The sequence below is a fragment of the Xenopus laevis genome, chromosome 8S (genome assembly GCF_017654675.1).
Source record: "Xenopus laevis strain J_2021 chromosome 8S, Xenopus_laevis_v10.1, whole genome shotgun sequence".
Taxonomy (NCBI): Eukaryota; Metazoa; Chordata; class Amphibia; order Anura; family Pipidae; genus Xenopus; species Xenopus laevis.
Window position 1 is genome coordinate 92,693,100 of NC_054386.1, and position 12,192 is coordinate 92,705,291.

Below are 12,192 nucleotides of genomic sequence, written 5' to 3' on the forward strand. Positions count from 1 at the left end.
CAGCATGCAGCATATTAGTGAAAAGGGACCTCCCGCTGTGCCTAAAATTTTAGCCGGCGCAGAGTGAGAGATGAGGCGATTAGTCGTTAGGCGACTAAATCTCCCCAAAACGCCCACTGTGGCCTTACCCTTAAGGCAGGAACAGAATAGACACGAAGTCTTATTAACACGGGGCAGGTTTTCCCCAGTGAAGTAACCCAAAGCTATTAGCTTTCATCTGTCTACTACAAATATACAGGTATGGGACCTGTTATCCAGAATGCTCAGGACCTGGGGCTTTCAGGATAACAGATTTTTCTGTAGTTTGGATCTTTATACCTTAAGTCTACTAGAAAATCATGTAAACATTAAATAAACCCAATAGACGGGGTCTGCTTCCAATAAGGACTAATTATATCTTAGTTGGGATCAATTACAAGCTACTGTTTTATTTTTACAAGGAAATTTGTAAAACATTTTGATTATTTGGATAAAATGGATGCCTTTCCGTAGTTTGGATCTTTCCAGATAAAGGATCCCATACCTGTAACAATGAAAACTTATTTCTATGACTTACTGAACCAGGATATATTTGCTCAATGTTAGCAAATAAGCCCCAACTGTTGCAAACTACAATTTCCCAGCTTTCTCAGTTAAAAATCAATTTTTAGTGAGTTAGTGTAGAACGAAAAAAAAAAAACCACAAAGATATATTAAACTTTTAAATCGCTAAGTCGTTATTAAGAAATAACTTACCAAAACTCTGCTTGCGCTCCTCTTCAGAAAAGGCGTTCCGGCGATCCATTGTGCGGTGCTCGATTTATCCTCCCTGCTTTCCTTATAGGAGAAATCGAGGGAGGGGAAATCGAGCGCCGCATGACAGATCAACAAGCGGAGTTATTTCTTAATAAAGACTTAGCGATTTAAAAGTTTAATATGTCTTCATGGTTTTTTTTTCCGTTGAACACTAACAAAATTTTTAATAAAAAAATTGATGGTTACTGATCCTTTAAATTTTCATTTTCGCAATAGTTCCCCTTTAAGTAATATAGTATCACAGGTATAGGAACAGTTAACCCAGAAAACCATATCCAGAGAGCTCTGAATTACGCAAAGGCTGCCTCCAATAGACTCATCAAAAAAAAAAATTATTTTAAATGATTCACCTTTCTCTGTATTTATAAAACAGTAGTTTGTACTTGATCCCAACTAAGTTATAATTAATTGGAGGCAAAACAATCCTATTGGGTTTAATGAATGATTTTTAATAGACTTAAGGTATAGAGCTCAACGTTAGGGAAAGATTTCTTACCCATAAAACCAAAGGTTTCAAGCATTCTGGATACCAGGTCCCATATCATATAAGTAATACACATACAGAATGTTAATACATACCCAGTACTTTCACAGCCCGGCTAGGACTTTCCAACACCAGCCCTTCCTCAGTATCAAAAATAGGGTTGTCAATTCCAGTTTTAGGGAAAATCTGTGCCAACTTTTTAAGCCTCATAGATGAATTAACATCCAGCTCTTGTTTCTTCCCTTCTTCCTCCCGCCTACGCCTCATGTCCTCCTGCTGCTGCCGAATCCGTTCCAGTTGGGCACTCCGCCGGATGGGCATCGCCCGCGAACCCAAATCCCCGGGACAATCAATGGCCATTTCCCTATGTTTTGGTGGCTCCTCTCGAACGGCAAGATCCGAGCTCTGTTTGTCACTGTCAGAGTCTTCTGTTACATGTCCGTTCACATGAGAAGTGGTCATGACTGCTGGCACCACCCAGTCCAAGTGCTTATAGGGTTGTACTTGTCCTGTGGTCCCTAAAATATCCCATTGTAGATCACATGTAAGCCGTCATCCATACAGATACTTCCCTGTCTGAAAAAAAAAGTAAAATATTTAAGCAAAAGTTAAAATACAGCATTCCTGGGCAAACCTGAATACTCCTACATTATGAAAACTTGTAGTTGTAAGCAGGCAACAATCCGGAACACCATAAAGTAGAATCCAGGAGCCCAATGATTAAATAGTACATAATGTATAAAAAATAAATGCCTTACGCATTTCGTATTGCCAAGAGACACTCATCATAGGCTACTCCTATATAATACATCATTAGCTCTTTCATTATAATAAGGAGCCAATTAAGATACAGATAATCCAACAGTACTTCAGATGGACTTTTGGGTCATGGACACACATGCTTCTCTTCGCCACGGTTTAAAAAAAAAGCCAACCGCCGCGTAATAAGGCTTAGCGGTTTCAAGCTTGTACAATGGCACATGAGACTACCTTATTTATGCGGCAGTAAGCTTTTTAAAAAGCCGCAGTGCAGACTGTGCCGAAAATCCGCATGTGTGTCAATGAAACCCAGAATCAGCCTCCCACCCATAAGCTTAGTATCTCCTACACAAATGCCACATGATAGCCTATAGATATAAATAAATATGTTCATTAGGCGTCAGCATAAGTACAAAAATCATCCAGTGGAAGGTAAACATGCTCCTCACCAGTGCAGTGGAATGTGTGTGTAGAAGGCAAAACCTTTAAATTTGATTGAGCTAGACACTCAGAATTCATCTGCATTTCAAAAAACAAAAAATATTGGAAACTAAGCTAATTCAGAAACAAATCCTGGGTTTGGTGCATCATGTCCATGGAAGACAACAATGGTGGATGATCGCAGAATCATTTCCACGGTGAAGAGAAACCCCTTCACCATTTCCATGGTGAAGAGAAACCCCTTCACAACAGCCAAAAAAGTGAAGACTCTCCAGGAGGTAGAGTATCAATATCCAAATCTACCATAAAGAGAAGAATGCATGAAAGTAAATACAGAGGGTGCACTGCAAGGTGCAAGTCACTCATAAGCATCAAGAATAGAAAGGCTAGATTGGACTTTGCTAAAAAAGCCAGCACAGTTCTGAAAAAAACATTCTTTGGACAGATAAAACCAAGATCAACCTCTACCAGAATGATGGCAAGAAAAAAGTAAGGAGAAGCCGTGGAACAGCTCATGATTCAAAGCATAGCACAGTTCTGTATAAAACATTTGGGAGGCAGTGTGATGGCTTGGGTGTGCATGGCTGCCAGTGGCACTGGGACACTAGTGTTTATCCATCATGTGACACAGGACAGAAGCACAAGAATGAATTTGGAGATGTTCTGAAACACTGTCTGCTCAAATTCAGCTAAATGCAGTCACATTTATTGGGAGGCGTTTCATAATGACCCAAAACATACAACCAAAGCAACCCAGGAGTTTATTAAAGCAAAGAAGTGGAATATTTTTGAATGTCCAAGTCAGTCACCTGATCTGAACCCAATTGAGCTGCATTTCACTTGTTGAAGACTAAACTTGGGACAGAAAGGCCCACAAACAAACAGCAACTCAAAGCCGCGTCAGTAAAGGCCTGGCAGAGCATTAAAAAGGAGGAAACATTTTATTTTCAGTTTTTTAATTTGTCCAATTACTTTTGAGCCCCTGAAATTAAGTGATTGTGTTAAAAAAGGCTTTAGTTCCTCACATGTTTATGCAATCTTTTTGTTCAACTGAATTAAAGCTGAAAGTCTGCAGTTCAACTGCATCTGAGTTGTTTCATTTAAAATTCATTGCGGAAATGTACAGAAACAAAATTAGAAAAAAAAAGTTGTCTGTCCAAATATTTATGGACCTAACTGTATATTGTCGTAGCTGGGAGAAAGTGGAGAGAGCATGAGAGCATTTAACCCATGGCTCGGGGAATAAAAGGCTGGGATATTTATAAACTTTATAGGCAGCCTGATGGGTAATGAGCAGGGGCTGCCTAAGGGGTTATGTGCGGTGGAATGTGCATGTGGTATGGCTAGAATGCCTTGTGCTGCTAGTAGCCATCCAGAGAGCATGATATTGTGCAGGTACTTCTTTATCTACATACACTGTGCCTGGCTACTCCTTATCCTCCGCAAACAAGACCAATAAGTTAAAGTGGCACTTGCAAAATATTCATGGATGAAACAAAAACCCAAAACAATAAAGGCTCCCTTATAGGGAATGTCAGCTTCAAAAAGATATGTTTTTGCCAAACAAAAGAAAACATAATTCTAAGCAACTTTACAATACAACTTTAAAAAATTACAAATTTGCTTTGGTTTTTCAAGTTATTTGGGCATGTTATGCTATTAAAAGCAGGGTTTGTCCGTTTGCATGTTTTTATTTTGGGTTTGACTTGCCCTTTAAGGATTCTGGCTGAAAGTGCTTGAGTGAGTGAACACAGAAGATCTCTAACATACACATGTATATTGTTTATGTGCATAATATCTGTCGGCAATGGCTAATTAAAAGCAATTATCAGACAAGGTCACTTTCAGGGTAAAACATTTTGCTTATGCCAGGGTCGCTGACCCTTAGCAACCTGCTGGAACCCTCAGGATGGGAGTATGGGGGTGTGAGGCACACACAGGGTACAATTGCTGGAATTTTGCAGGAAAGAAACATTACAGACATACTCCGGTTCAACAGTTCAGCCTATGTAAGCCTCAGCCACCCTGATTTTTTTGGCTGTGGGAGTTGAGTGCTAGAATTCCTCCGACGTGTAAATGTGCACTATTCCCCCAGAAAGAGATGGAGTGATAAAGTGCACCGACCTCATCGAAGATTTGTTTTTTTTCTCCACCTGACTATACGAGTTATTCCAGGCAAACCTGATCAGCCCTTTCTGGGATGTCTATTGCTCCTGACAGTGTCACATAGCTGCCAGGACTCTCCCCTACAAAAGGGATCAGCATTCCAGGGACATTCCTCAGCTTGTCACCACTCTCCCCATAGCAACTCTTCTGAGAGCCTGGGAAAGTAGCTGCGCACATCAGTATAAGGCACATCCCATAAGTACGAGGTGACTGGGACATGTTCAGTTAAACACCTGCTTAGAAGAATTCCTTTAAAGCAAAGTCCCATTTCTCAATTGTTTACAGGAGAACTAAATCTTATCTAAAGAAGTAGCTAGAAATGTTGTATATGTTTTGTACTTCAGTACCACCCCAATGGAATCACAACCCTTTTAGCAGTAAAGATCTGTGTCTCCAAAGATGCCCCTGTAGCTCCCAATCTTCTTTTCTGATGATTCACTGCACATGCTCTGTGCTGCTGTCACTTACTGAGCTTAGGAACCCACTCACAATATATAGTACACATAGAATAGAAATGTCACAATATAAGGCTGATTTGTAATTAATACAGATTATAAACATCAGAATTTAATAATCAGCAAACCTGTAGCATCAGCTTATATTACAGGGGAAGCTCATTTTCTGTTGGATAATTAGTGACGAGCCCTAAGCTTAGCTTCTCAACAGCCAATCAGATCCCACTGAGCATGTGAGTGTCACAGACACTTTCCAAGATGGTGACCCCCTGTGACAAGTTTGAAGTCCCGGATCATTGCTGCTATTGACAAGCTGAAACTTTAAGTTGGCGCAATAAGTTCAGTATATAAAATATGGCATTTTTAGCCATATTAAATTTTAGGGTTTAGTTCTTCTTTAAGGTGGCTATACACTGGCCAACGAGCCACCATACACGAGCATCTCTGTATTCTGGAATGTTGCCTTCATTTAAGTTGCAACTAGATATACACACAAAAAATCCAATACATGGATTGGATAATAAATCCAACAAATGGAAAACATTTTATCAATAACATTTCTTTTCACAAGTATATTCTTCCATATATTCAATTAATCTGTTTGGGGGGGTATGAGCCAAGTGAATCAAGTCATCTGAGCTTAAAATTCCACTAATTAAGGACAACAAGCCTAATCCTTATTTTGTGGTCAAGTTTAAGGCTTTAAAGACTTTGGTCCTGGGGAGGCCAGTCTGTGAAGGGTCATGGGCACAAGACAGAGTTCTGTTCTCCAGATCACGTAAAATCAGGCATTTAGTTGACAAGTATTATTGTGGAAGCCATTGCCCATTAAACAGAAAATACCATGTGGGAGTTTTCACTCTGTCCCCCTCCAGATAACCCAAAATCCACCAGTATCCCTGACAGCTGCTGGAGGACATTGGAGGTTGAGCACAGAAAGTCTATTAGAAAATCGTGTAATTTTAATTAAACCCAATAGGCAGGTTCTGCTTCCAATAAGGATTAATTATATCTTAGTTGGGATCAAGTACAAGCTACTGTTTTATTATTAAAGAGAAAAAGGAAATCATTTTTAAATAATTTAATTATATGGATAAAATGGAGTCTATGGGAGACGGCCTTTCCGTAATTTGGAGCTTTCTGGATAACGGGTTTCCAGATAACGGATCCCATACTTGTACTATTATTAAAGGACCAGTTCAGTGTAAAAATAAAAACTGGGTAAATAGATAGGCTGTGCAAAATAGGCTGGAGTGACTGGATGTCTAATAACAGACACTGCTTTTCCACTCTTTAGCTCTGTATTAGTCAGCAATTAGAAGGGGTTAGTTTGCAAATGATACTTAGCATTCAGCTCAGATTCAAAAGCAACAGTTATGACCCATGTGCCCCCCCCTGAGTCGCTGATTGGCTATTACCTGGTAACCAATCAGTAGTAACCAAGAGAGCTGAAAAGCAGGAAGTAGTGTTCTGGCTATTATGTTAGACATCCAGTCACTGAAGCCTTTATACATTACATTTTTGGCTAACTAACTATATTAGAACCATTTTTTATTTTGCACAGCCTATGTACCCAGTTTTTATTTTTACACTGAACAATTCCTTTAATATCCTTTATTTATATAGCACCAACAACTCCCATAATGCTCTCCAGAGATGATACAACATTACCATCAGTCGAGTGGGTGCCAGAGAACCAGGGACCTTCTATCTAACAGTCTCCATGACACATATCCAATAAAGTTACTTGCCCAGGAATACCCATTGCTGACAACCAATCATTTGCCTGATGTACAAAGGCCATTATATCATAAATGCCAATACAAACCACATGCCCCTCCCCTGGGAGAGCAGTCAGGTAATTAACAGACAGAGGAATCTATCAAAGTTAATTTATTCATTTGTCATCCTACAGATGGGAGCATAATCCGTGCCATCTGCTTGCCATACAAGATCAAGTCTGCTTAACTGCAAAGCCCCAGTGGATCAGCCATGATCTGTAGATAGTAGCTGTAACGACAATTCTAGAGCTTACAATCTACTATTTCCCCATTCTACAAACTCTGGACCATCCTTTTGCTCCTGTTCTATTGCAGGACAATGTACATAAAGGGTTATGTACAGAAGTCCTAGCAAGATCAATGCTGTCATGGGCCATTCAGTAATGGTCAATAAGAAACTTTAAAGAGGTTGTTCACTTTTAAATTAACTTTTAGTATGATGTAGAGAGTGATATGCTGAGACAATTTGCAATTGGTTTTTATTTTTTTATAATTTGTGGTTTTTGGGTTATTTAGCTTTTTATTCAGCAGCTCCCCAGTTACTAGGGTTGAAATTACCCTAGCAACCATGCATTGATGTGTGTGTGTGTGTGTGTGTGTGTGTGTGTGTCTGTCTGTGTGTGTGTGTGTGTGTGTGTGTCTGTGTCTGTGTGTGTGTCTGTCTGTGTGTGTGTGTGTGTGTGTGTCTGTGTCTGTGTGTGTGTCTGTGTCTGTGTGTGTGTCTGTGTGTGTGTCTGTGTGTGTGTCTGTGTGTGTGTCTGTGTGTGTGTCTGTGTGTGTGTCTGTGTGTGTCTGTGTGTGTCTGTTGTGTGTCTGTGTGTGTGTCTGTGTGTGTCTGTGTGTGTCTGTGTGTGTCTGTGTGTGTCTGTGTGTGTCGTGTTGTCTGTGTGTGTCTGTGTGTGTCTGTGTGTGTCTGTGTGTGTCTGTGTGTGTCTGGTGTGTCTGTGTGTGTCTGTGTGTGTCTGTGTGTGTGTGTGTGTGTGTGTGTGTCTGTCTGTGTCTGTCTGTGTCTGTCTCTGTCTGTCTCTGTCTGTCTGTGTCTGTCTGTCTGTCTGTCTGTCTGTGTCTGTCTGTCTGTGTCTGTCTGTCTGTGTCTGTCTGTCTGTGTCTGTGTGTGTGTGTGTCTGTGTGTGTGTGTCTGTGTGTGTGTGTCTGTGTGTGTGTGTCTGTGTGTGTGTGTCTGTGTGTGTGTGTCTGTGTGTGTCTGTGTCTGTGTGTGTGTGTCTGTGTGTGTGTGTCTGTGTGTGTGTGTCTGTGTGTGTCTGTGTGTGTGTGTCTGTGTGTGTGTGTCTGTGTGTGTGTGTCTGTGTGTGTGTGTCTGTGTGTGTGTGTCTGTGTGTGTGTGTCTGTGTGTGTGTGTCTGTGTGTGTGTGTCTGTGTGTGTGTGTCTGTCTGTGTGTGTGTCTGTCTGTGTGTGTGTGTCTGTCTGTGTGTGTGTGTCTGTCTGTGTGTGTGTGTCTGTGTGTGTGTGTCTGTGTGTGTGTGTCTGTCTGTCTGTGTGTGTGTCTGTCTGTGTGTGTGTGTGTCTGTCTGTGTGTGTGTGTGTCTGTCTGTGTGTGTGTCTGTCTGTGTGTGTCTGTCTGTGTGTGTCTGTCTGTGTGTGTGTGTCTGTGTGTGTGTGTCTGTCTGTGTGTGTGTGTCTGTCTGTGTGTGTGTGTGTGTCTGTCTGTGTGTGTGTGTCTGTCTGTGTGTGTGTGTCTGTCTGTGTGTGTGTGTGTCTGTCTGTGTGTGTGTGTGTCTGTCTGTCTGTGTGTGTGTGTCTGTCTGTGTGTGTGTGTCTGTCTGTCTGTGTGTGTCTGTCTGTCTGTGTGTGTCTGTCTGTGTGTGTGTGTCTGTCTGTGTGTGTGTGTCTGTCTGTGTGTGTGTGTCTGTCTGTGTGTGTGTGTCTGTCTGTGTGTGTGTGTCTGTCTGTGTGTGTGTGTCTGTCTGTGTGTGTGTGTCTGTGTGTGTCTGTCTGTGTGTGTGTGTCTGTGTGTGTGTGTCTGTGTGTGTCTGTCTGTCTGTGTCTGTCTGTCTGTGTGTGTCTGTCTGTGTGTGTCTGTCTGTGTGTGTCTGTCTGTGTGTGTCTGTCTGTGTGTGTGTGTCTGTCTGTGTGTGTGTGTCTGTCTGTGTGTGTGTGTCTGTCTGTGTGTGTCTGTCTGTCTGTGTGTGTCTGTCTGTCTGTGTGTGTCTGTCTGTCTGTGTGTGTCTGTCTGTCTGTGTGTGTCTGTCTGTCTGTGTGTGTCTGTCTGTCTGTGTGTGTCTGTCTGTCTGTGTGTGTCTGTCTGTCTGTGTGTGTCTGTCTGTGTGTGTCTGTGTGTGTCTGTGTGTGTCTGTCTGCGTGCGTGTGTCTGTGTGCGTGCGTCTGTGTGCGTGCGTGTGTCTGCGTGCGTGCGTCTGTGCGTGCGTCTGTGCGTCTGTGCGTGCGTCTGTGCGTGCGTCTGTGCGTGCGTCTGTGCGTGCGTCTGTGCGTGCGTCTGTGCGTGCGTCTGTGCGTGCGTCTGTGCGTGCGTCTGTGCGTGCGTCTGTGCGTGCGTCTGTGCGTGCGTCTGTGCGTGCGTCTGTGCGTGCGTCTGTGCGTGCGTCTGTGCGTGCGTCTGTGCGTGCGTCTGTGCGTGCGTCTGTGCGTGTGCGTGCGTCTGTGCGTGCGCCTGTGCGTGTGCGTGCGTCTGTGCGTGCGTCTGTGCATGTGCGTGCGTCTGTGCGTGCGTCTGTGCGCGTGCGTCTGTGCGCGTGTCTGTGTGTGCGCGTGTCTGTGTGTGCGCGTGTCTGTGTGTGTGCGTGTCTGTCCGTGTGTGTGTCCGTGTGTGTGTGTGTCTGTGTGTGACACAGAGACACACACACAGAGACACACTGTCTCTGTGTGTGTGTCTCTGTGTGCCTGTGTGTCTCTGTGTGTCTCTGTGTGTGTGTCTCTTTGTGACTGTATGTCTGTGTGTCTGTGTGTGTGTGTGTGTGTCTGTGTGTGTGTGTGTGTCTGTGTGTGTGTGTGTGTGTCTGTGTGTGTGTGTGTGTGTGTGTGTCTGTGTGTGTGTGTGTGTCTGTGTGTGTCCTTTCAGATAAAAGCAAATAGTAACTGTATGCTGACGCACATGCCAGCAGATGCTTGTTTGTATAGATACATGTTTGCCATGCTACTACAAAAAGGTCTCTGATTTTCTATTTTACACACAATGCTGTGTACAGAACATCTCACAGCCGCTGACAGTTACATATTTTCACTGTAATAGGAAAGTGGCACTCATGGGGCGCTTACATTCTTATATATAGAACAGTCAGAGACATAAGAACAAAGAAAAGGGGGAGTGAACCCATTGCTGAACACAAAAAGGTCAAACAAGGCAGCGTTGCTGCATTTTCAAGTAAAATTGTGCTTTACCCCACCACCAAATGTGGACAGAACATGTGAATCAGCAGTCTATGGGCCCATGTATAGAGTCAAGCACAAGCATTAAAGTTGAACATTTACAATTGAATGGATTTGCCAAGAACCATATTTTCTTGTGTAAAGGAGCACCAACAAACCCAGTGTAGGGTGGGCTACACTTCATAATGATCAGCAAGTTCTGATCGTTCAAATTAGTGCAATTTGGCTATTACACAATAACTGATAACTCAAAGCTAGACAGACACCACCAACACCTATGCCTTGACTACTAGCCAAAGCTGGTGGTAATGGGTCCTCCTGTTAGGGTAGAGACTGGCTCAGATTCGGGGAGATTAGTCACCCAGCGACAAATCTCCTCTTCTTTGGGGCGACAAATCTCCCCGAATTGCCTCCAGCCGGCTACAATGTGAATCGCCGGCGGGATGAGGGAAGCCTCATGAGGAAACTTTGGGCAACTTTGGAAAACTAAGCGGTCTGAGTGCCATCCCGCCGGTGGGAGGCAGTTCAAGGAGATTAGTCGCCTCGAAGAAGAGCCGGACGACTAAATCTCCCCAAATCTGAGCGAGTGTCTTTGCCCTTATAGCTCGACACATCCAACAACAGCAGCAGATGAAGCCACAAGGATTATTGAAAGACACTCTCCTAACCCAGCGCTTTCGCCATTCAGCTTTATCTTATCTAAGATCAGACAGCAGTTTATTTTTCTAGAACAATTTTAGTTACAGACTAAATGGTCCTTGGGCAAAATGTTGTCTAAAAAGCTGTATCTCTGGCTTGGTAGATTTAGGTAATCAGATAAAGGTGGCCATACAAAGAGAGGTTCGCTCGTTTGGCGACATCACCAAACCAGCAGACCTCTCCCCGTTATGCCCATCTTGAGGTGGGCAATATCGGGCTGATCCGATCATGGGGCTGCCTGATCGAAATCTGCCCGACTTTCAGCCAGATATCAGTCGGAGAAGCCCATCGGAGGGCCCCATACACGGGCCAATAAGATGTAGGCCACTTTAAAGAAGAAGGAAAGGCTAAAATTAAGTAAGCTTTATCAGAAAAGTCTATATAAATACACCAGTAAACCCTCAAAGTAATGCTGCTCTGAGTTCTCTGTCAAAAGAAACACCACATTTCTTTCCTTCTATTGTGTACTCATGGGCTTCTGTATCAGACTTCCTGTTTTCAGCTTAAACCTCCAGGGCTAGGGCTTGAGCATGCTCAGTTTGCTCCTCTCTCCTCCGCTCCCTACTGTAATCTGAGCGCAGAGCTATGAGTGAGCAGGGAGAGAAGAGGTGCGGGAAGTGATGTCACACCAAGCTAATATGGCAGCTGCTATCCTAAATAAGCAGAGAGCTTCTAGAGTTGTTTACACTAGTACGGTATATCATTTTACAGAATAAATATAGCATTCTAACTTGCCTTGTTGTGGCTATTCTATTGGCAATAAACTGCCTCAGTAGCTTTCCTTCTTCTTTAAAGGAGAAGGAAAGGTTAAAACTAAGTAAGCCTTATCAGAAAGGTCCATCTAAATATACCAGTAAACCCCCAAAGTAATGTTGATCTGAGTCCCCTGTCAAAAGAAACACAGCATTTCTTTCCTTCTATTGTGTACACATGGGCTTCTGTATCAGACTTCCTGCCTTCAGCTTAAACCTCCTTGCCCTGGGCAAGAGCATGCTCAGTTTGCTCCTCTCCCCCCACCCCTCCCTTCTCTTCTGTAATCTGAGCCCAGAGCAGCGAGAGACTCAGGCAGGAAGTGATGTCACACCACATTAATACTGCAGCTCCTATACTAAACAAACAGAGAGTTTCTAGAGCCGTTTACTCAGGTATGGTAAAATATTCTACAGAAAAAATATAGCATTCTAGCTTGCACTATTGCAGCTAATCTATTGGCAATAAAATGCCTCCGTGGCTTTCCTTCTCCTTTAAGGCTAATATCACACGTAG

At 43.1% G+C, this 12,192-nt stretch overlaps 1 protein-coding gene across 1 annotated transcript in view; it reads right to left on the reverse strand.

Moving 5' to 3' along the window:
- Positions 1-12,192, reverse strand: part of LOC108700324 (MAGUK p55 subfamily member 5) — a 49,884-nt gene that overhangs the window by 26,525 nt on the left and 11,167 nt on the right. The window contains exon 2 of the mRNA XM_041574408.1: positions 1,375-1,855. Coding sequence (XP_041430342.1) covers positions 1,375-1,741 — 367 coding nt within the window. The 5' untranslated portion in view covers positions 1,742-1,855. The remainder of the gene's footprint in view (positions 1-1,374; positions 1,856-12,192) is intronic.